Below are 24535 nucleotides of genomic sequence, written 5' to 3' on the forward strand. Positions count from 1 at the left end.
TTCCGTTCTTTGGCTGCTTGTTAGGTCGACCATTCGTTCTGGAGGGTGTTCTTTTAGTGAATCTTTTGAGTTTTAACAGTCTGAGATGTGGATCTGTAATTTCTTGAGCGATTGTTTTGTAGACCCTTTGTTTTGTAGGAGTTTGTTGTGTTTTGTTGGTTCTGTAGGGCATTCTGTACGTTTGTCATAGAAGCAGCTTCTTTGGTTTTCTTTGTGTCTTTTCTTTTTTGTGTCTTTTTTATTGTTGTGGTTTAGTTTAAAAGATGAAACCGTAACGCCCACTTAAAGCAAAACCACAGAACAGTCAAAGCAACCAAATAAACGTTCACATCTTTTTCTTGCAAAAGTAGCTCTGAAAGTGACTCAGATCTTTTTGGACTTTTGATATTAGGATCTCTAATAAAGAATGTGTTTTGTTCATATTCAGTGGATCCTGACAGGAAAACCTATAAGAAGTCCAGTGAAATAATTCCTGTGACTAAATTCAGATTAAACATTCTTTGTCCCTAAAAGTTCTCGGGTAAAAACTATTGACTGAAACCTTTTAAAGAGATAGAAGTTAGAATTAGAGATCAATCTCTGCTTAAATCAGAGATGTTTTCATGTTTCCCACCAGTCTAAGAATGCTATACCTTTGAGAAAAACAAGTTGTACAATTAAGAATATTTAGCAGTATCTGCAGTGAAAACTGTTCTGATTTCTGGATTTAATGGTAAACATGACAAATTTCTCCTTTCATCTCAGCAATATGACATTTAAAAATCATTCCATTAAATATAGACACAACAGTGATTTCTTTGTGTGAATCAGCTCTTTTTAAAACATTTGTCTAAAAGCCTTAAGCTATTTAATTTACACACCGGTGTTTATGAAGCCCATTGAGTTCACACTGGACAAGAAGGGAGGGGCTTCTCCTTTCATTTCCTTTTCTACTGTTAACTAGCGCATGTCCACCACTACAGTTGGAGGACGTTTGGTACAGAAAGTCAAAGTGGTGCAAATCTGGTCATTCTTGCTCCAGGCTTCTTCTTTCACAGCTCTATTCCAATATTTGAGACTTAGTGTCGTACATTTCCAGTCAGACACAAACCACAATTATTAATTTCTCCTCCGTGATTAATTTTCAAATGGTTGACACTTTTTTTGAATTAAAAAGGGGTGTAACTACCAAATCCAAGTCCCTGATTGATTAAAGTTGATTGCTGATTGGTTTAACTTGCAATGTGCGTTCAGTGCTAACAGGATTTGTACGTAGAGCCAGAAAACAGTCATGAAAACTTGCGTAGATATAAAGTTTTGAACGCGAAGGCTCAAACATGTGTTTACATGAATCCTTGATGCAGAGAGTGCTTTGAACGTAGCTTCAGACACAAACACACCTGTCCAGGTTGACCCGTACCGTGGAACGTACCATTGTCGTTTGTGTGGGGGAGTATTCCTAAGGGGGTTGAAAAAATGACACATTTGTGCGACACTCCTGCGTCTCACCTACTTCAACCTTACTTACCTTTGTGTGTTGTGTAAGTGTTCACTACGAACGGTTGCCCTGATCTGTAGGGAAAAATGGTCATGAACATTTGTGCTCCACAGGCTAACGGAATGATCCACCATCTTGATATTTCATGCGATCCACATGTGTTCAGATTTGCCCCCATTTTTGCCCGTATCCAAAACAAGAGCAACTTTTTTTACTTAAGTTTAAGACATTACCACTCATAGATTTGATGTTCTGAAACTTGGACTGGTCCCTCCGATTCTGCACGGCTCCAAGGCTCTCGTGTTTAGAATGCAGACGTCCCGACAGCCGTTAATGCTTTCTGGATGCGAACACGCTCACTGGAAACGGTTTTAGGTCTTTCAGAAACGTTTCTGTGATTAATGCTGAAGTCGGTCTCTCTGCTGTTGGTTTGAGGAGCTGCTTCATAAAAAAGGACACGGTTCTGTGGATTTGGCTGATCCGCCTTCAGGAAATAGAATTCATATCGTCCACTTTAACGTTGCTGTAACTGAACAACGAGGCGTTTCATTGCTTTGATTCTCTCCCGAACTGCCAACTCCATTTTAGTTTTTCAGCCCTACAGAAGAAAATTATTTTTTTTTAGTAAAAAGTTTGAAGAATTTAGACTCATTATCAGCATTTTAAGCCAGTTTCATGAAGCATTGCAGTAAACAGATTTAGTGGTTATCATCATTTTTTTAAACAGAAGTGATGACATGTAAGAACTGCATCCAGGTACTTAATTGTTGAAAAGGTCAGAGCATCTCCTCGCTCTGATGATCAGAAACTGGAGATGTATATAAAAACACAAACAGCATTTCTATAAACTCTGGAACTGATTGTGCAACAAAGAAACCCAAATGATAAAAAAATCATACATTATGTTCAAAACAAGCAGGTAAAGCAGTGAAGAGCTAAAAAAAAGTTCCTAAATGCAGCCAAAAAAATATCTGAAAACTTTTATTTAATTGTGCTTCTTTAATCATTTCCTTTCATTGTGAATTGATTCAATTTTCTTTTTGATTTTTATTCGTTTACTTTTCAATTGAAGCTTTACAATACATTTATTTAATTTGTTCAAAAGGAAAATAAAAGCATTAAAAAATAATACAAAACAAGTTGTTCTAGAGATTAAAATATTAATATTATATTAAAATTCCTGTTTTAATCAAAATAGAAACCTTTTAATTTCTTTGACCAAAGTAAGAACTATATAAAAAAACTTTAATAACATAAAAAGTAGGGTTTTTTTTATGAAAGTTTCACATAAACCCACTTAAACAGTTCAGTTTAAAATAAGTATTTAAAAGAAAAACTTTTATGAGGTGAAAATGTTTGAAACTAAAACTGGAAAACGTGTTTATTCTAATGACCAGAAACTTTGAATTGCACCAAAAGTACATTTAACGTTGGGCTTTTATAAACTTTACTAAACAAAAACATGAGGTGAAATCCTGAAAAGCAGTGAATGAATATGACGAGGCTGAATGTTGATAAAGCGTTCAATAAAAAGGCTGTTCTGGAGGGTCCAGGTGCATCAGAAATGGGAACTCTTCCTGGAATGTATTTCTCTCATTGGAATAAATGAAGAATGAAGCATTTTAGAAACAAAAATGACTCTTATTTCTAAGTTTTGTCTAATTATTTAAGCTTGGGTTTCACTGCCAAGAATACATCGCATTCATGAATCCTGATTTAGTTTGATTTAATTAACCCTTTAACACCAAAGGCGTTGTCTGTGACGCCTAAACACTAAATCTCTAACAAAGTTACAATAAATCAAAGAACGTAAACACAGCAGCTCTGGTCTAAATCTGGCCAAAAACCAGTTTTATTTTAACGCATTAGTTCATTTCAGCTGAATACAAGTGGAACTTATAGTAAATAAATTCTGATTTTGTTCATTAAAAACTACAAAAACTGTTTTTTTTTTTTCAAATTACATGTATTAAATTAATCCAAGTGCTTTTTTTCCAGAAAAATTTTAATTTTAATTATTTTCTGTTATAAAAATGACAAAATACTAATAAAAACACCAACAAAACAAAACAAAAAAAGTGCCAATGAAGGAAAACCTTTGTGTATTTCATTAATTGATATATCCTGTAAATGAAGACAGATTAGAAATGAAAAAAAACACACATTTTTGTTTAAATGCATTATCCCGAGCTCTTACTTTAAAATGTTTCTGGATTTAGGTTTAATTCATCACAAATTTATCATTATCGCAATAACAGCCTGTGCAATAAATGTATCGAAAAACAACAAATTAAATGGTCTTTTTTGCATCTGACCAATCCGATGGACCTCTATTCAGGACCTCTGTATGTCAGTTACTTGTATTATAGTTTAAGTTCTGTTAAATCAATTAAATGTAAATGATGGATTAGTTGTTTTTAGGGCTGCCACGATTAGTTGTCACTTTATATTATATCGAGTCAGAATGTAGTAAAGTTGATAACTTTTTGGACTATTTTGGCATTTATTACGTTTTTTTTAGGCTACTTTGGAGATAGGCTAATATGTCAGCTGGATGCTAGCTGTTTTGGCTAACAGGCTTTTTTCAATTGTTTAGGCTAATTTGGCTTTTATCTAATATTTTAGCTGGCTATCAGATTCAGTGATTTCAGCTATTAGCTTCAGTGTTTTCAGCTATTAGCTTCAGTGATTTCAGCTATCAGCTTCAGTGATTTCAGCTATCAGCTTCAGTGTTTTCAGCTATCAGCTTCAGTGTTTTCAGCTATCAGCTTCGGTGTTTTTAGCTATCGGCTTCAGTGTTTTCAGCTATTGGCTTCAGTGTTTTCAGCTATCAGCTTCGGTGTTTTTAGCTATCGGCTTCAGTGATTTCAGCTATTAGCTTCAGTGATTTCAGCTATCGGCTTCAGTGATTTCAGCTATCGGCTTCAGTGATTTCAGCTAATAGTTTCAGCAATTTCAGCTATCAACTTCAGCATTTTTTGCTATTGGCTTCAGTGTTTTCAGTTATCAGCTTCGGTGTTTTTAGCTATTGGCTTCAGTGTTTTCAGCCATCAGCTTCAGTGTTTTCAGTTATCAGCTTCAGCAATTTCAGCTATCAACTTCAGTGTTTTTTTTTTTTTGCTATCAAATTTAGCATCTTCAGCTATTAGCACTAGCATCTCTCCATCTCTCCATCTGTCCAGCTCTAGTTTCAAGTCTTCTCTCCTTTTTCTCGATGCCGTAGGTGTTGGACAAGCACAGAGCCATGGACAGCATGGTGGATCTGCTTCACGTCTACCCCGAGGAGGACGCCGCCTTCAGCCAGCTCCTGGAAGCCACGACTCAGCTCTACCACTACCTGCTCCAGCCCTTCCGAGACATCAGGGAGGTGGCGACTTTGCAGCGGCAGCAGATTAAGGTGAACCACTGAGGCGCACAGAAACCGAGGCCATCTGTCCGAGCGCTTTATTTAAGTCGGTTTAGATCTTAGGGGTGTGTGTGGCCGTCTCTGAGCAGGGGGAGCTTAGCGGCCATGTTTCTGGTTGGTTTGGCGTCCTGAGCGTTGCTACAGGAGCTCGCTGTTGTGGTGTTGACATGGGTCGCCCCGGCTTGTGTGGTGCTGATGATGGCACAGTGAAGGGATCTGCCAGTGAGGCTTTTTTTTTCCTCTCGCCAAGAGCAGATTAACCGCCGGCCTTAGTGTTATTACAGCAGCCTCTAAACCACTCAGTGATTCTGCAGCCTCAGCGCTCCGGCTCCTGCTTTCCTTCACATCTTTTTTTCTTTTTTCAGCGTATTTTTGTCCCAAAACCACCAGGGGGTTTCGTTTCATACATCGTTTGCAAACTGCAGTTTTGAGAAAAACAAATGCCCTGAAATGTGAGGATCTGAGATGCGATTAATATTATCCTAAATATTACAATGTTAAGGTAGAACTATGAGTCTACTGGACCTGATTGAAGGCTGGTTAGTGAACCAACTAGAAGATGAAGGCATTTTGTTAGTTTTAGTTAAGTAAAGATAGTTTTTAAAAAGCATTTTTTTATTAAATGTTCTGAGATATATCCAACACATCTCCATTCACTGTGCAAAGACTGACTGGTTTTAGCAAAGCCAGACTGTTGTTTGGGGGGGTCACTTTGAAAAGAGACGTCTGAATAACGTTTACAACAAAACATCTTCATCCAAAACGTTCTCCTCTTCGGTTTACTCAGAAAACTGTTTCTTCAACACGTATGTTGCGTGTGTGGCTGTAACACGTATACAAGTACTTGGATGTTTGCAATCTGCTCAAGTTTAAGTACAAATATTAGTGACGTCCGAGATTTGAGAAACGGGGCTGTCTGCGATGAGAAATCTAAAGATCAAACCGACCATTATCTTATTTTGGGATGGGGACTGACATGAATTTTCTACAATAACGAGCATCAGTGTTGTCTAAAAACAGAGGAAACTCCGCGGTTCTCCGTGAAAGTCCCGCCCCCCGACGCCGCGTGAAGCAACGGTCCAGAGAAGACAGACACGCCCCCACCTGTGAGCAGCCAACCTGAAATCCAGCTGGATCAAACTTCTCCCAAAAAGTTTTTTTTATTATTTTTCCAGAAGCATAATAACTAAAGTTTATGAGGAAAAAAGGAAACAAATAAAAAGACAGAATTCCAGGAAAAATGTCAAATAGACAGCAGTGCTCTTAGGAGAGAAATTCTCCTGGTGTGACTTTAATCTGGATTTATTAATATTTTCATTCAAAAACATGTTGATTAATTTGTTGACACATTTTATTTGTGTTGTTTTTATAAAATTACATCTAAAACTTTTATTCTATGTTGTAAAAACAGTTTAACAAACTTTTTTTTTACATTTTTGGGGTTTATACACCAAAATAAATCACTTTATTTCAGATACAATTTTCCGTTTTTTGCATAATTTTACGTATAATGTGTGAATATAACAAGGAAAATTTACGAAATAAAGGTAGTATTACATAGGAAAGGTTGAAACCAAATAAGCAAACAGGCAGTCTGAATTGAAAATAGAGGTAAAATTAAAAGTAGACAAAACAGTTTTAGACTCCAGGTTCCAAAGGATTAAAAATACATTTTCTAAATGTACAAATTTGTGTGAGAGTTCATATTATAATTATTTGCAGAAAATAAGTGGCTGGCAAATACTGTAAAAAAAAATTATAATGTCGATTAATTCCGATTAATTTTTATCCAGTTTTGCGATTAATTAATTAACTTCTTTTAAATGATTCTTAGTTCATAGACAATAATAAGATGAATGTGCCACACTACTGTCACTTGAAGTAAACGCATTTTCAAAATAAAGTGTCAGTGAAGTCTCCCATTTTCGAAGTAAAACTGGCAAATGTATTTTTTTTTCTTTGTAGTTCAAAAAATGAAACCGAAGTTCTGTTTACTGACGTAAGTTTTGACAGAACAAATTTGCTTTAACACCAGAGCTTTAGCTCCAGCTTTAGTTGTGAAGTGATCACATCATCACCGTCTATCAGAAAAGCAGCTTTTAAGACCGGTTTGGAACTGAAACGCAATTCTTTAGAATGTAAAATCCATCCATCCATCTTCTTCCGCTTCATCCGGGACCGGGTCGCGGGGGCAGCAGTCTAAGCAAAGATGCCCAGACTTCCCTCTCCCCGGCCACTTCCTCCAGCTCTTCTGGGGGGACCCCGAGGCGTTCCCAGGCCAGCCGAGAAACATAGTCTCTCCAGCGTGTCCTGGGTCTTCCGCGGGGCCTCCGCCCAGTGGGACATGCCCGGAACACCTCACCAGGGAGGCGTCCAGGAGGCATCCGAACCAGATGCCCGAGCCACCTCAACTGGCTCCTCTCGATGCGGAGGAGAAGCGGCTCTACTCCGAGCTCTCTCCGGGTGACCGAGCTTCTCACCCTATCTCTAAGGGAGCGCCCCGCCACCCTCCGGAGGAAGCTCATTTCAGCCGCTTGTAGAATGTAAAATGTTACAGAATTTTAAGGATGGATAATCAGTGGAGAACATCTTCAGGATTTGTTGTTAGAAGATCCAAAACAACAGGGATGTTTAGGTTCTGTTTACTGCTGAAACTGGAAAGGAAGTTGATGAAAAAAAATAAAACTATTGACAAACGTGACAAACACCATCTCTTTCTGTCTAGATTTTTGACGGTTTCCTCCAGCGAGTACGTTCCCACCATCCTCGTTCAAGCGACCACTTCTAATAAAAAGTCTACGTGAAGCTTCTGCGTTTAAAACTCTGTTATTCACGTGTAGCTACGCAAGTTTGTACGACTTTTTTCAGGCCCAACGTACAAACTGAATGTGTTGAAAGTTAAACCAACTCCAACCAATCACAGACTTGGATTTAATAGTTAGAACACTTTTCATTACTGGAAAGTGAAACTCTAGAAAAAAAGCTTGAAACAGCTGTTTTTTATAGTTCACTCCTTATATCTAAAGCTATGTTTCCATTAAACATAAGGGCTAAAAGTGTATTGAATTTCTAGAAATCTGAAAAAAAATCTTAGCGTAACTTCATAGTTATTGGAACCACAGCTAATAAGTAAATGTATTTATGTGACACGTTAGTTAGTTTTAAAAGTTTCAATCCAGAAGTCAAAGGCTTGTTAAACAATAGAATCAGAACATTTTTTTTAAATATAAAACATCAACACTTCTTTAGCAGAACCAAAGTCTAGATTCTCTTCAGCACTGCATCAAAAAAACCTTCAAATGAACAGTCGAACATGGCAGTGGAAGAGTGATGGTTTGGGCCGGCTACCTGCGAGGTAAGCTCCTCCCTCTGCTGGACTCAGTCACGGGGCCATCTGTCAGGCGGCTGAAGCTCGTATGAAAATAGGTCACACATCCCAGCGGTGATCCCAGACGCAGCAGCAAATCCCCAGCAGAGCAGCTCCGAAATAATCGATCAGCATCAGCCGGTTGTCTCTGCGGCGTCCCGCCTGGTTCTGCTGCTTTAACCTTAAGCTGTTTTCTGTTCGGATTGTTCTTCCTAAAAAACCTTCTTGGTCCTCAAGTGATCACAAATTTTGAGCAATTTTCTGCAGATTTTGTGGAAGAAATGGAGAATCCTTATCAATCTTTTGTGTTAAAAACTAAACATTTCTGTTGGAATAAACTGAACATCCCTGATTCTTTATTTTATTTTAATAAGTTTAGGTTATTTAGAGAGTTTATTAAATGCACAAATAAAGTTTGTGCTTAAAACAAACTTCACTGAGTTTTTTTACATTTGCTAAAACTGGTTTTCCAAACATCTGGAATGAGTCACTCCGACATAGAAAGAATAACAAGGTCACTCAAAGGTCAGGCTGCTCACCAAAACGTGAAGCTTTCTTTAGCCCTGAAAAGTCCAGAATTTCCCAGAATGCACCTTTAGTGTTTTGGTTTACAGATGAGCTCATTGCTGAGTATGATTCAGAAACAACCAGACCTCTTTAGCGACCTTCTCCCCAGTTTGAAGAAGGTTTTTTGCTTCTATAAGTTCTGCCAGATGTGAGTTTGGACATTATGAGCTAATATGTCACATTTACTCTCATCTGTTGTTAAGACTTTTGTTCCGCATCGTTTTTTTTCTTATTTCTTATTTGTAGAGACCACAAGCTCTTCTTTTTTTCTATTTTTTAAGCAAACCCTTATGTGGTTGAATCAGGGCTGCCCAAACTGGTTCTGTAGATCCACTGCCCTGTTCTCCAGGTCCTCACCTGGATCAGGTGTCTTCAGGTATCCTGAGTTTATAGAAATACAGTAGGAATATCTTGAGTTCAAAGATGTGTATGTTTTGAAGTACTTTATGTATGCTTTATTAAATATGAGTTTTGAGCTTTAAAAATACATTTGTAGGTTTTATTTTGTTTTTTATTTTTACTGAGTAAAAAACGATCTGAACCTCGACTCTAAAACCGTGACACGATCCGAACTGTGAATTCTGTGAACCGTTGCACCCCTACTACATCTGAGCGGTCTACAGCTTTGATAGTTTTTGCCAGCCACCCGTACAGGTTTGTCGGTGTTTTTGCCCGCAGACGGTCCGTGTTCACCCCTCAGGGCATTTGTGACTGAAGCTTTAAGGAAAGGAAAAAGCAGAGAGGATGCTGGTCCTGTTTGGACCTCTCCTGGTGAACGCCGGTTCTCCTGTCGTCCTGTAAACCACATTCCTCAGGCTGCACTGTGTCATTACCAACACAAACATCGGCACCGTTGTGTTCCTAACTGTCCATTATGACGGCGGCGGAGCGGTTCCGTGGTCCAAAGCATCATTTTATCTCCTTCAGACGGACGAGTGAGTCACGCTTTGGACTGTGTGGTATGTTACAGTCGACTCAAACACCCAAGTTTATTTTTAGTCCGAGATTCATGTAAACATCCAGCTGCCAGAAGTGCTAGTTAATGCACTAAATCTGGATTAACCAAAGCTTTAAATGGTTCCCTGTACAGCGGGTTTCACCGCACGCCTCCCTTTGTCAAGATTTATGTCCTCTCAAGCGGTTTTAGCTCCTAATAGTTTGAATAAATAATATATGCTATCTTCACAATCTCTTCCTTCAAAAAACAGCGTAACCTAAACATTCCCATAATTCCCTGGTGTTGTGGTTCCCTCTCCAAGGATAAACTGCGTTTGACTCTTCCAGCTCTGCCACCTGCTCCCTTCAGGGCGATCCAACGGCTGAAAACAAAGCTGCATGCAAATGAACCGGCATGGCAGCTCGCTCTGGGCTGTTCTCCCTCAAACTGATGACTCAGGAAGGAGAGGAAGTTTGGATTTGGGATACAGGGCTTTTTTTTTATTTACATGCAGTTTGCATCCGTCTCATGGGCGGGGTGAAGAAGGCCAGAACCGCCTCACTTCCCTGTTGAATGGAACTATCCGACCTCTGCAGTCTGTGAAACAGAAAATGAGGGGATCTGTCGGTTTTCCCGCCAGACCAAAACGAAATGTTGTGGCCTTAAATCTGATCTTTTATTCCTGATCTGCAGCGTTTGTTGCGTTACTGCCCAAATGTTTACAGATGTTTACCAGGGAGCAACGGTTCACTTTCCCCACGATTCGGATCAAACCTCAACTTTTGGGTTTTGTTTTGGTTCAACAAATGATTTGTTTATTTCCAACATTAGCAATGTCCGAATTCCTCCCTCCTCCAGAACTACTAAATATGATACAGGGCAAAACTATCCAGTGTTCTGGATTTTAGAAGTAAATTTGTTTTTTTTTTTTTAGCTGTGAATATGACATCATTAATTTCACAAAGTAAAAATGTATACAGACTATTTATAAATTCATTGTCTTCTGATGATGAAAACATGGATGGGTTATTTAAAAAACATAATTAAAATAACATTTTTTTCCCCTAAAATTGTTAAAATGCATCGTATGCTGTGAACTGAGCTCTGTGAAATTTCTAGGCACTGAATTGTGGAATTATATCTTTAAAACGGCAAATCTACTGCACTATGTAGTGAGTTGTGAAGGTATTTAGACACTACCATTGACTGTATATCAGAACTGGACTGAGTGAGTCCTCCCACCTGGTGTTCCAAACAGGAAGTGTCTCCAAGAAACCCAAATTCCTTCACTAATCGCTACTTAATGCATTATATTTGCCACATTACAGTCCTGTCTGAATCTACAATTCCATAATCCATGGAAATTTCCCAGAATTCTCTGTGGAAAACCCGTGTGCATTGATGCTCACTAGATCGGTGACGTTAGACCACAATAGATCGCTCTGGAGCAATTTTGAAATGTTCTAAAATGTTTTTAAATCTATGTTTTATAAACCATCCAGTGTTTTCATCATCAGAATACAGTAGATTTATAAATAGTCGTCATAAAACGCTCATATTTATTAGGTTTTTACTTTGTTAAAAAATGGCGTCACATTTGGCCTTTCAAAAAAAAGTGAGCATGATGTCTAATATGATTTTAGAATTTAGGACTTTTTTTTTTAGTTAGGGAGTCGGAGGGAGTTTGGACGGACGGAGACTTCGAAAGAGAAATGAACAGCTGTCAGAATAACTATTCTCGCTCTAAATATTTTCCTTTTTTTTCACAACATTTTTTTCTGTAGTGCAATTTATTCAACTTGTAAACTGACCAATCAGATGCCTCAATAAAAGTAGGCGGTGTTTTCCGGCTCCCATGAACAATATTTAAAACATTTAAGTGTCAAACTCTCCTAAGCTCGCTCTCAAGTGGAAGGGGGTGTGGCCTTCCAACAAGTTGGCTGCAGTGGTTGCCATAGAAATGTTGACTCAGACCGACTCGAACCAATCTTTGTTAATTGACAGTCTGGATCCAACATGGCGGCGTCCATATCATGGAAAAATGGCGACTGAATCGACTTCATTTGGTTGGAGGTTTTTCAGTAGTAGACGTTAAAATCTCAGATAGTCAACGATGACGGAACTACAACAAAAACATCAAAATCCTTTTTTAAAAATAGTGACATCGACGGTTTAACCCCTCCCCCAGAAGACATTAAAGGCTCTGTAACAGTTAAAAGTTCCTCCTCGAGTCTTCCAGTCAGGAGGGGAATCCTGGCTGCGTTTCACGGTGGGACGGGCCTCCAGAGTGTCATGTTGTCTGTAGGGTCAGAGGTCAGCCATGAATTAAATATGTTGATGCCGTGGCACACTAAGATCTGGTTACTGTTGCACAACGACGGCTCGTTCCCATGGCAACAGCTCTCACAATGACCCCCGTGCTGCTTCAGACTCCGTCTGTCAGGGAAATTATTATTAAAAAGTTGGATTAAAGATGAAGGTGTTGTTGGATTGTGTTACTGAACATTGATGCGTTTAAAGAGCTTTTTTCTTGTAGTAAATCTCATAAAAACGGCTAATTTATTGCAAAAAGAGGAGTAAACTAAACTCCTTCTGCATTACTCAGGAGGTTTGTTTGGATAAACTCCTTTTTTCTTTTGAATTTATTAGAGAGGCTGTTTTTTTTCTAGTCTGTGCTTGTTTTGAATCCTGTATGAAAGCAGACTTAACATTAACAAGATTTGAATTTTTATTCAACTGAACCTCATTTGATGGACTTTTCTGATCACTTTTTAAAAAGAACCAAAAACTGTTTATTATTCTGGAAATTGGAGGAATTTTCCGTTTCAACCAGGTTTGCTAATCTGTTGTTCCTAAAACTTCTTTCCTTTTTGTTCCAAAGATAGGAGCGGCCATGACGGCGTTGTGTTATCTCAGCTGTTGACCACCAGAGTTTGTCACCTCTTTAGGAGTTCGACACGTCTGTGTTTCCTCGTCATCGTGGTTAGAAAGAGCTGAGCCGGCACGTCGCCTTCATTTCTAAACAGATGACTCATTATTTATCAAAATGTTGTGATTGAAAGTTGTTTTGTCACTGAAAGTGTCATTTATTTCTATGGGAAATAGAAAAAAAATCCACAATAAGTCTTTTTCCAGAATTTAAATGAGAGTAAATTCAGAGCAAACAGGTTCATAAAAGAGGCGACAACAATGCAGATAAAAGTTAAAACAAAAACTTTATTTCAATCTTTTACCAACATTTCTATAGAACACCTGCATAAAGCTGAAGCTTCAATGCTTCAAAGCTTTTGTGCAATTTACTACGTTTTTTTCATTGAATTCCTCTTCAACCAGACATAAAAGCAGAGACAGATTTTTTTATCCACAACTGAACTCCTGGGGTTTGATGTTAATGTGCAGCAGCATCAACAAGACTCAGACTCTTTATAAACCTCTGTGCTCCTCTGAATATTTATATCACTCATGTACGCATCTTTGTTCATGCTCCTCTGTGCACATACTTTTGTGTAAATTCACCTGTGTGTCTACCTTAGTGTACTCTTCTTTGTGCAACTAACTTAGTGAACGCTCCTCTGTTCATCTACCTTAATGAACGCTCCTCTGTTCATCTACATTAGTGTACTCTCCTCTGTGAATCTACCTTAGTGTACGCTCCTCTGTGCATCTACATTATGATACTCTCCTCTGTGCATCTACATTATGATACTCTCCTCTGTTCATCTACATTAGTGTACTCTCCTCTGTGGATCTACCTTAGTGTACGCTCCTCTGTTCATCTACATTAGTGTACTCTCCTCTGTGGATCTACCTTAGTGTACGCTCCTCTGTGCATGCATCTACATTACGATACTCTCCTCTGTCCATCTACCTTAGTGTATGCTCCTCTGTTCATCTACCTTAGTGTATGCTCCTCTGTTCATCTACCTTAGTGTACGCTCCTCTGTTCATCTACATTAGTGTACTCTCCTCTGTGGATCTACCTTAGTGTACGCTCCTCTGTGCATCTACATTACGATACTCTCCTCTGTTCATCTACCTTAGTGTATGCTCCTCTGTTCATCTACCTTAGTGTACGCTCCTCTGTGCATCTAAATTACGATACTCTCCTCTGTTCATCTACCTTAGTGTATGCTCCTCTGTTCATCTACCTTAGTGTTCGCTCCTCTGTTCATCGGCCTTAGTGTACGCTGCTATGTGCTTCTACCTTAGTGTTCGCTCCTCTGTTCATCTACATTAGTGTACGCTCCTCTGTTCATCTACCTTAGTGTACGCCGCTCTATGCATCGCTCCTCTGTTTATCTACCTTAGTGTACGCCGCTCTATGCATCGCTCCTCTGTTTATCTACCTTAGTGTTCGCTCCTCTGTTTATCTACCTTAGTTTCCTCTCCTTTGTGCATCTACCTTAGCGTACACTTCACCGTGTATCTGTCTTAGTATATGCTCCTCTATGCCCCTATTTTAGTACACACATCTCTGTGGATCTACCTTAGTTCTTAAGCTCCTGTGGATCCACATAAGTTTACACTGTTTTGAGTGAGGACTTTTATGCAAACTCCTCTGTGCATAGAAGAGTATGTACACAGTTCTGTGCACGTACCTCTGTGCACGTACCTCTGTGCACGTACCTTTGTGCACACTCATCAGTGTGAACTCATTGTGTTTCTCACAGGAAGAATGAGTTTGATATGCAGGAATTCCTGATCTTATTGCAGCTTCATGATCTTCCCTAAAATCATTTAAACGTGTAACTGCCACTGCATCTCTGGATCCTCTCATGTTCCTGCTCTGTCACTGTTTGCTCTGTAATCTTCATCCACTGGTTCCCAGTCTGCTGATGGGGCTCAGAGCGGCTCAGATCCAGGACTTTAGTCCAGACTAAATGTTCAGCACAATGTGGGGAAACACAGATGCTTTTGTTCCCAGAGGCACGAGGGCGGCGTCTTGGCTTAAAGCTGCTCTGAAGCAGCATTCTGCTGCTAACTTTGATTCTTTCTTCCTAACCGCTCAGTCTTTAAGGTCTGAAGGCTCACAGGCTTTCAGCCTGAGGAGTCCAGGAGACTGTATTTAGAGGAGACGAGGTTATCTCATTCAGTAAATCAAACTTGATTTCTCTCCTCTTTGATGTCTGCATGAATCCTGCACTTCCCAAAGCGGCTCAGACGTCTTTAAGGGTTTGATGAGGACTTTGGAAACATAGGATGGAAGTTTTTGATTTAATTTGACCAAAAGTGATGGTTCTGTGTCTGACTTTGGTAAAGAAAACACTGGAGCATCTTGAGGACAAAAATCAAGGTTTTCGTTTTGTAATTAAATGTGCAACATCTGCATTGATAGATTTGGAAGCTTACAGCCCCCCACACCCCAAATCTAATGTTTCCACCAAAAATATTGGAGCATATTTTTTACGTCACAAATACGATCTTTTTCAAGCTAATTTTTGGTTTGCTCCTGATTTACAATGAAAAGAATAAAGAAATACTAAGAAATAAATAGTCTAATAAATTAGGTCTAAAATTTTATGAATTTGTTCTTCACTCAGTTGAAGCTTTTTTAAGCTGCTTTATAATGTATTAGAAGCAACAGAACGCTTCAGATCTTAGAGAATCATGATGAATTGTGGGAAATGTAGGCACTAAAACTCTGAGATGAGCTCACTGTGAACTAAATGGAAACATTTTGTTGAAATGCAGGTTGAACTGTTTATGTGGAGCTCTGCTTTGCATAAAAACAGTCGGACACTTGTCAAGACACGAGGACGCGGCGCTGCTTCCTTCACGCCGCTCGCCGTCATTCAAAAACCAGCGCTGACATCACGGCTTCCAGGGGACGGACTTTTCCGTCTCCTCCAGACTGGATCTTGTGTCATGCCAGACTTTTTCGCCGCCGCCCCCTCCCTCCCAGTTTAACCCCAAAAACCGCAGCCTGTGCTCGCAGCTCACGTGCGCACGCTCACGAGCGCTGAGCCTGATCACCGTCAGGACCTCTGAGGGTTTGAGGGTGATCGGCGTTGTTTGTTTTGGAGTGTGTAACGGGTCAAAGCTTCACTTCAGAGTGTGTACATGATGTTCTTCGTGCTGGTTGGGGGGTGGGACATCTTCATGTGGCGTTCAGGTTCCAGATTCTCAGTTTTCCTTAAACCTGACCTCTAAAAATGATCAGAAATCACAAACTGAGTCCATTTCAGATGATTTTGTTCTCATCTGTTTGGACTGAGCCACATTGTTAACGATCACTGCCATCTGCTGGAGCATCCTGGTACTGCAGGAAGCAGCTAAACTTCAAAATAAAACCCTATTTTTAGATCTTATGATGGGTTTTGAAGCCATTTACCTTTTAGAAATGTAAAAATATTGGTCATATTAAACTAAAAAAATATCCAAATCAAACAGGTTTAAAATCTAAATTAATTTTAATAATTCATTTATTTTATATTAAATTAACTAAGATTTGTTGACTTTAAAACAATATTTTTAACTTTAAAAGTACACTGTGTGATGCTTCACTATATGTACAAGTTTTCTTTTTTTTAAAAAAAAAAGCTACAAAAACTTTTAAAATTTTCAAACTACTAGAATAAAAGTTTATCTGCTATTTCTTTAAACGTGGCCACTTATTTTTAATATTTTTTAAATTTCCATATTATAACTATTTACTTGACTAGTATTTAATATTTTTATAATTTATAATATTTACTATAAATACTAAATTACTATTATGATTCCTGTAAAATGTTTGCAGTTCTTTAATGATGTTTCCACAAACTAAAAATAAAAAAATAATTTTGATGTTTTTCCTGAATTTCCTTCAATATTACAGCTGCAAAAAATCAATGTTGTTAAAAATGATCAAATATCTATAAATATATAAATAAAATATGAATTTTTTAAAGTATTTTGCAGCTGTGCTCAGAGTACCATTTTTAAAGTTATTTTTATTTATTTGATGTCTAAAAAACCTTTATATCGTGACTTTAAATGTTTGAAACAAAGCTCTGACTTGTAGTTCTTTATAATTCAAATAAATGTGATGATTTAGTCGTTAAATTAAGAAACAAAGGTGATTCTTTTTGTGTCTCCTGATGGTTTTCAACACAAAAGTCTGATAAACTGGTTTGTTTGAGCCGATGCTTTTATTTTGTTAGCACAAAAATGCCAGAATAAACAGATTTCCTTATATATGTTTGTCTCCCTGAAATGTTGTTTTTGCTGTTTTAGTTCTTTAAAAGTTGTTTTTACTAAAACAAATCCAGAACTCCACTTCTTAGATTTGCTGAACGTGCACATTTCTTCACGAGAATCTCATGACGCTCGATCTGCTGAGATGATTCGTCTCCATGTTTGTGGATCGTTTCCTGACTGTAAACAAAAAGGATTTATCCTCTGCATCGCCGTCTTTTCCCACAGCCCTCGAACGTGTCGCAGGCTTGCAGCAGAATCGTTCTGGAGTTTCAGCTTCTGCTTCTCTGGTTCAGATCTCGCTGGAGACGGAGCGTCTGGGTCCTCGCCGCGTGGAGAGCCTGAGGAAGGAGGACGAGGAGTGGCAGAGGAAGGCGGGCGCCGCCGTCCTGTCCATTCAAGACCTGACGGTCAAGTTCTTTGAAACCACCACCCGCGCTCTGAAAGGTACGAGCTGAGTCTCTTCCTGATGAGTCTTTGTGTCTCCTGACTGTTTTTTGATAAACTGTTTATTGAGGCGATGCTTTTATTTTGTTTCCATTTTATTTTTGTCACGATAAAACGTTATTTTTGTGTGTGTTTTTTTATTTTTATATTAAGACAAATCCCGAATTCTGCTTCCTGTGCTTGTTTGTGTGGATCAGACATCTCTGAAGGAGAAAATCTGTTTGTGTCGTAGCTTTATACGAGCGAATGCGAGCGGATCAGAGGAAGTTTGGGAAGTCGGCGTGGGCCGCGGCGGTGGAGCGCATGGAGCGTCTGCAGTACGCCGTTTCCAAGGAAACCCTGCAGCTGATGAGGGCCAAAGAGATCAGCCTGGAGCAGAAGAAGCACAGCCTGAAGGAGGAGGTGAGCAGAGCTGCAGGTGACGCTCGCAGGAAACGCCTCGTGGGACTTCCTGTGTGCGATCATGACGGGATACGAGGTCAAGTCGCAGCAGGAGAGAGAGAGACTGTCAGCCGATTTCAAAGTAGGGCTGCCACGATTAGCCGACTAATGGACTATTAAAATAGTCAACGACTAATTTAATAGTCGTTATTTTATGTTATATGGAGTCAGAGTGAAGTAAAGATGAAAGTTATTATGACATTCTGCTAGCTTTTAGGACTATTTTGGCATTTATTAAGGTTTTTTAGGATATTTTGGAATCAAGCTAATATTTTAGCTACATGCTAGCTGTTTTGGCTAATTCAGGTCTTTTTTTACGGCTATTTTGGAGTTTAGCTAATATTTTAGCTACATGCTAACTATTTTAGCAAATTCAGGCTGTTGTTGTTTTTTAGGCTATTTTGAAGTTTTGCTAATATTTCAACTACATGCTAGCTATTTTAGCTAATTTATGATTTTTTGTTTTGTTTTTCTCGGCTGTTTTAGAGTTGGGCTTATATTTACATGCTAGCTGTTTTGGCTAACTTAATTTTTTCCCCAGTTTTTGGAGCCAATTTGGAGTTTAGCTAATATTTCAGCTACATGCTAGCTATTTTGGCTAATTTATGATTTTTTTTGTTTTTTTATGCTATTTTGGAGTCAAGCTAATATTTTAACTACATGCTAGCTGTTTTGGCTAATTTAGGATTTTTTTTTGTTTTTTATGCTATTTTGGAGTCAAGCTAATATTTCAGCTACATGCTAGCTATTTTAGCAAATTCAGGCTTTTTTTGTTTTGTTTTTTTAGGCTGTTTTAGAGTTGGGCTGATATTTACATGTTAGCTGTTTTGGCTAACTGATTTTTTTTCCAGTCTTTTAGGCCATTTTGGCATTTAGCTAATATTTTAGCTAGCTATCAACTTCAGTGTTTTTAGCTATCAAATTCTGCATCTTCATCAGCCAAATTCAGCTTACAGCATTCACACTAGCATTATTACAGGTAATCCTATATATCTAGTTTTTAGTTCGTTTAAAGCTAATGATGCTTAAGATGTTTGCTTTACATCCAGTTTGTGAATGACCCGATTAGTCGACTAATCTAAGAAAATAATCAGTGATTAGTCGACTATTAAAACAATCAATTGTGGCAGCGCTATTTTAATGTGTTTCCATTCGTTCCCTTTTTCTGTAACGAAATGCGATGATCGTCTTCAAGGATGAAGGACTCAGACGCGTATCTTATAATGTTTATAAAATCACTAGCATTTGTTTCCCACTCGTGCTTCATGTTTTTTCTACTCTTTATGTTGTTTTAATGATTGAGTTTGAATTCTGCTTCTTCATCTTTTTAGTAAACATTAAAAATCAAATTTTTTTTACTTTTCCTTCCAGCTGTTTCAGATGTTTTTACCCCAAAAAGTCAAGAAGATGTTGCATCTTCTCAATGCTTCATCTTTGTTTTTTCCTCTATAGCTCAGCTACAGTAATTAACCCTTTAACTACCTTAAAAAGAAAAAAAAACACCAAGAAAAAGTATTTTTTTCCTGCTGCTTTTGCCTTGGTAGGAAGCCCCTAAAGGGAGATCAAAATAAAAAATATAATAATAATAACTGAAGTAAAAAAAAAAAAAATTCTAAAAATACTTAATGGCTCGGTAAAAAAATTGAAATAAAAAAAATTCTGTTTAGTCAATTCAATTTTTTGAAAAAAAAAGTAACAAAAAAATGTTCTGGTTACTAATTCATGGACACCAGTTATTATCTGGTACAGATCCGTTACAAACCAGAATTTGGGTTCTTTTGTTATTATTGTTTTCATTTTCAGGAAAGATTATTATTTTTTTATTTTTATTTTTTTCTCCAATTTCCCTTTAGGTGCTCCATACTTTGGGGAGTAATACACACACCAATATTTTTAAAATCATGTTTTCTAAATGCATCCCACCGTTTGGTTGAGCGGGCAGTTAAAGGGTTAAATACGTGATTAAAATAAATTCTGATAAATCTAAACATAAAATCTATTTTTTTCAGATGCAGAGTCTGCAGGGCGGAGAGGACGCCATGCTGCGTCTGGACCAGCTGGAGGCGCTCTACTACGAACTGCAGCTGCAGCTGTACGACGTTCAGGCCGAGGTGCTACGCTGCGAGGAGCTGCTGCTGACTGCGCAGCTGCAGAGTCTGCGCAGGCAAATGACCGGTGAGCTCCGCCTCCGCCCTTCAGAGACGTCTCGAGGAAACGGCGTTCTGATCCGACGTTTCTGCAGAGTACCAGGACGAGGTGGTGTACTACGACGCCTTCGAGAGCCCTGACGCCATGAAGGGCGTGGAGGAGCCCGGCCCGCCGCCGTCGCATCAAAGAGAAGAAGAACTGAGCGCGCTCCAGCAGAGGGCGCGGCAGCTGGAGGCGCGCAGAGGACGCATCACTGCCAAGAAGGTCTACCTCAAAAACAAGAAGGTGAGGCGGTACGCCGGCGCAGAGGCCGTCCCGCAGACGGCAGCAGTGACTCACGCCGGTTCTGTTCCTCAACAGGAAGTCTGCATCGACAAACACAAACAGAAGAAGCTGCAGCGCCACGGGAGCAGCGGCTCTCTGCAGCAGGTCAGGAAACATGCCGACTGTAGAAGGACGCAGAAAATCATCTGCAAGAACGTCTGGAGGAGTTTTCAGCCTGTTTGTTTCAGCAACTTTTTCTGTTTTTTAGGAGGATGAAGAAGAGGATGAAGTGAAGCGAAGCGCACGAGTGAGTCAGGAGAGACAGAAGACGCTGGACAGACTCCGCAGCCTCAAACAGGTGAGGGACAAACTGGACCCCAAACTGGACCCTCCTCATCCTCTGCAGCACTCGACCAATCAACGGTTAAAACAATTTTTAGTTTTAGTATTTTCAACACGTCTTTTTTTATTTTAAATATTCTAACAACCACCAGCCACAAAGACATTATAATTGTAAAACAGGAACTTTTGGAGGCGCTACAGCCTTCCAAAACCATAGAAGAAGACAAACGTATGTGTCATGATCCAGCTGGTGGTGAACAGAACCGGACCAGCGCCACACACGCAGGTATCGACCGGTTCGACCACCCTTCACCCGCAGACAGCCGGTATCCAGCTGTGAGGGAACATCTATGATCATCTTTGGATCTGTTTTCAGTCTTTTAATTATGATTATGCAGTTTACAGCTTGAATCAAAAACTTGTTTTCTAGGACATAGTTTCTGCAGAGCGGCGAGTTTGTGGCCCGCCCACTGATTTACAAACTGCAAAACATAAATACAATTTTAAGCTCAATTTTCTCAATATATGTCATAAAAATGCTACAAGTACTTGTTAAAAACACCTAAAACATCATTTTTATTAAGGTGGAACCTTAAGTGCAGTAAAAGCTCCAGGTTTTAGCTGTCAATCCAGAAAAAAGAAACTTATGGATCACAGCAGCCAGGAATAAAATAACTTTTTTAAGATTTTAGATTCAACCTGGTTTGTTTGGTTGATCTGCTTCTTTAAAAGTGGGAGGAGTCAAAGGACAGCAGGAACAGGTGTGTTTATGTTTGCAGACTTTCAGTTGTTTATAGTGAAGCAGAGTGAGGGCTGAAATATCCCACGTTTTACTTGGTACCTAAATGCAGCATTGACTGGTTAATCTGAACTGATTGAGACAAAACTTCAGATTTTTTAATAAAAGTCGTTTCTTCTGTGAATCTCAGAAATGTTTGATTTGTTTCCTAAAACTTTTACAATTTTTGTTTTGATTTTTTAAGTCATAAAAGTTGATTTATTCATTTCTTTGGATTATATTGTAACATATTCTCAAAGATGGGATCTGTGGGGGTTTGGGGTCACCAGCTGACTCTCTTGGCTCCTCCCCCTCAGCGTTATCCAGGTCAGGTCACGCTGAGGTCCAGCCGACTGAGGCGGGCGGCGGCGGCGCCCAACACGCAGGCCGTCAGCGTCCAGACCGACTCCTTCCTGGACCTCCCAGAACTCTCTGCCCCTCCGGCGGACGGCTGCGCCTCCTTGCCGCCCGTCGACCTGCAGAGCTGCGACGCCCCCCCTCCCTTCCTGTCGCTGCCTCCTCTTCCCGCTCCTTCGTCCGTCGTCCAGCTGGATTCCCCGCCTCCCCCGCCGCCTCCTCCTCCGCCTCCCCCTCCTCCCTCTGAGGCGCCCCCCTGCAGCCCAGCGCGTCAGCAGAGGAGCGAGTCTGAGGAGGCGCCGCTGCCTCTGGCTCCTTTCTGTCCACGCTTCTTTGACAGCAGCCAGCTGCTGACGGCGAGGAAGAAGCTGAGGAAGACCGCCTCCCTGGACTCGTCGCAGTGGAGACGAGGTGAGCAGACGCTCCACGTTACCTTTCAGAACGCCGTTTCTGCCTCGTAAACGTCTGCTCTGTGTCTGCAGCGAGCTCGCCGATGGACGAGGTGCTGGCGTCGCTCAAGCGCGGCAGCTTCCACCTGAGGAAGGCGGAGCTCCGCGTCCTGGGCCCCGACCCGGACGATGACAGCAACAACATCCTGGCCCAGATCCGCCAGGGCGTCCGGCTGAAGAAGGTGCGCAGCCGCCCGGAGCAGCAGCAGCGCCTCCCCAAGAGCTTCCCGCACTCGGCCGACGCGCTGACCCGCAGCATCCACGAGGCGCTGAGGAGGATCAAGGAGGCGTCGCCGGAGTCCGAGTCCGAGGACGAAGGCCTGCCCTGCACCGACTGGGAAAACTGAGGTGACGCCGCCGACCTTAAACTTTCACGGAGCCAAAACGAAGAGAAAAGGAAACAGACAAACCGGGTCGCCTTGGTGCAATCTGAACAAAGACGCTTCGTTTATTTTATTTTATTTTTTTATCCGGCGTTTCTTTTCATACGTGTGTTTTCTGTGGTGGAGAAAACGATTCAACCTCTGCTGCGTCAGAGCCGTACTGTAGCTCGCCGCCACGTTTTTACAAAGTGAACTTTCTGTCGCCTCAATCTCCACTGAAACCATTTACTGTACGGCGAGGAGCCGCAGCGTTTTCATCAGTGCCTGTAGAGTTAAAAACAGCCGAGGATTTAGAGGACGCTGCAGAGGTCTTCGGTTCCGACACTGGAAACAGACGCACCACTCTCATCTTTGCCGCCAACGCCGGGTCAGTATTTCATTAACCAGCCACTCAGATGCATAATAAAGGTTTTAAGATGGTTTTTGAAGCAAATCAACTTTTTGAAGGTTTCACTTTTACGATAAAGAGGAAAACTATGAATATTTTGGGTTTTCTTTAGAGAAAATGAGATGATTTAATCTGAAAAGGCTCTGAACACGAATCCTTTAAGGACAAAGGGATTGCTTTACCTTCACTGCCCTCTGCTGGCAGCTGCCATCCATTACGCCTGAAAACACGAAGACTAAATGTGATGTTTTGTTTCTTTTGTGTTTGTTTTTATTGTTTGCTGCCTTTTTTCCCCACTGGTGTGTTCTGGAGTTTGGTTTTAAATGTGTGAGAGTTTTTTTTTTAACCATTACATCTTTCTGGCTTCTTTTCTTTGAACGTTTGTTTGCTTGTTTGTTGTTCCAGGAGGAGTGAAAGAATCTCGTTCAGCTGAAAAATATACCAATCAGAGGCACAGCTTAGCAGAAAAAGCAGTTTTTGCTCATTGGAAATAATCATTACAGCAGAAAATGTTTTCCCGCCATGTGGAAGCTGGTAGTGTTTTTTTTATTAATTAGTTCCAAACATAAATTAAATTTTTTTTATGTTCGGTGAAGAACGTCGCTCCAAGAGCAACAACCTTCGTCTGAAAACTAATGAAAAGGTTTTTTTAGCAGCTTACTTTTCATTTTTTAATCATTTTTATTACAAAACTAAAGAAAAAAAACAGGAAATTGTCTTTTTTCTTTGTTCCTGAACTGTTGCACTTCAGACATGAACGTTACTGAGAAGACAGCAGCACTGAAAAGTTTCAAATCAAAGATTTTTTTGAGAGAAAAACAGATTTATTTCCAAGTATAAACTCTCCAGATGTTCTCCACTCAAGACTTTTCACTAAAACTGATGACCTTCAGCTTTTATTTTGAAGGACGATTAGTTGCAGGGAGTCTTTCCCGTTTACTCCTCCTTTTTCTGCTAAGCTGCCTAACCGTAGCACCGCCCCTTACTGAACCCCGCCCACTCTGGGCTGATGCGGAAGGCCTCCTGGTCGTCCTCCGTCACACGGGGATCGCGTCGTACAGATTGTCCTCCGTTGTTCCACCTTATGCATGTGACCGGTTCCGGACAGGAATGGTCACGCCGTACGTGCAATAATGAAGATGGAAGCAAAGTCATTCTTAGGAATTGTACTGTAATGAGATGTAAATCATGAAAATGTATCCGCATGCCTAAATGTATTGAAGTATTTATTAAAACTTCATATTTTAAAGATTTTTTTTAAAGCGTACAAATATAAATGTACTTTATTATAAACTTTGTTTTCCTATCATGACATTCCTCTTTGCTTTCTATATCTTATATTTATAATGGTTTTACTTTCAAAATAAAAGCTCAAAATCTTGGAGTTTTTTTTTAAGGGGGCCTCGAGCTTCATTCATTCACTGTTCAAACCATCGACTGGATCTGAGTGACTCCTCCCCCTCGTGATCCAAACAGGAAGTACCTGCTGTCAAGCATTCTTGCTCTGATACATTTTTCTAATCAAAACATTTTTTAAAGATGTTTTTTCTTTATTGCTAGTTATTCAAGTTACAAACTGACCAATCAGATGCCTCAGTAAAAGCATGT

General features: G+C 39.9%; 1 protein-coding gene across 1 annotated transcript in view; it reads left to right on the top strand.

The window, feature by feature from the left end:
* Positions 1-24323, top strand: part of jmy (junction mediating and regulatory protein, p53 cofactor) — a 33576-nt gene extending 9253 nt beyond the window's left edge. Inside the window, exons 2-10 of the mRNA XM_024299776.2 lie at positions 4701-4874; positions 17227-17377; positions 17610-17779; positions 19828-19993; positions 20061-20251; positions 20327-20395; positions 20499-20588; positions 21668-22118; positions 22190-24323. Coding sequence (XP_024155544.1) covers positions 4701-4874; positions 17227-17377; positions 17610-17779; positions 19828-19993; positions 20061-20251; positions 20327-20395; positions 20499-20588; positions 21668-22118; positions 22190-22503 — 1776 coding nt within the window. The 3' untranslated portion in view covers positions 22504-24323. The remainder of the gene's footprint in view (positions 1-4700; positions 4875-17226; positions 17378-17609; positions 17780-19827; positions 19994-20060; positions 20252-20326; positions 20396-20498; positions 20589-21667; positions 22119-22189) is intronic.
* Positions 24324-24535: the final 212 nt, after the last annotated feature.

The sequence above is a fragment of the Oryzias melastigma genome, linkage group LG12 (assembly GCF_002922805.2).
Source record: "Oryzias melastigma strain HK-1 linkage group LG12, ASM292280v2, whole genome shotgun sequence".
Lineage (NCBI taxonomy): Eukaryota > Metazoa > Chordata > Actinopteri > Beloniformes > Adrianichthyidae > Oryzias > Oryzias melastigma.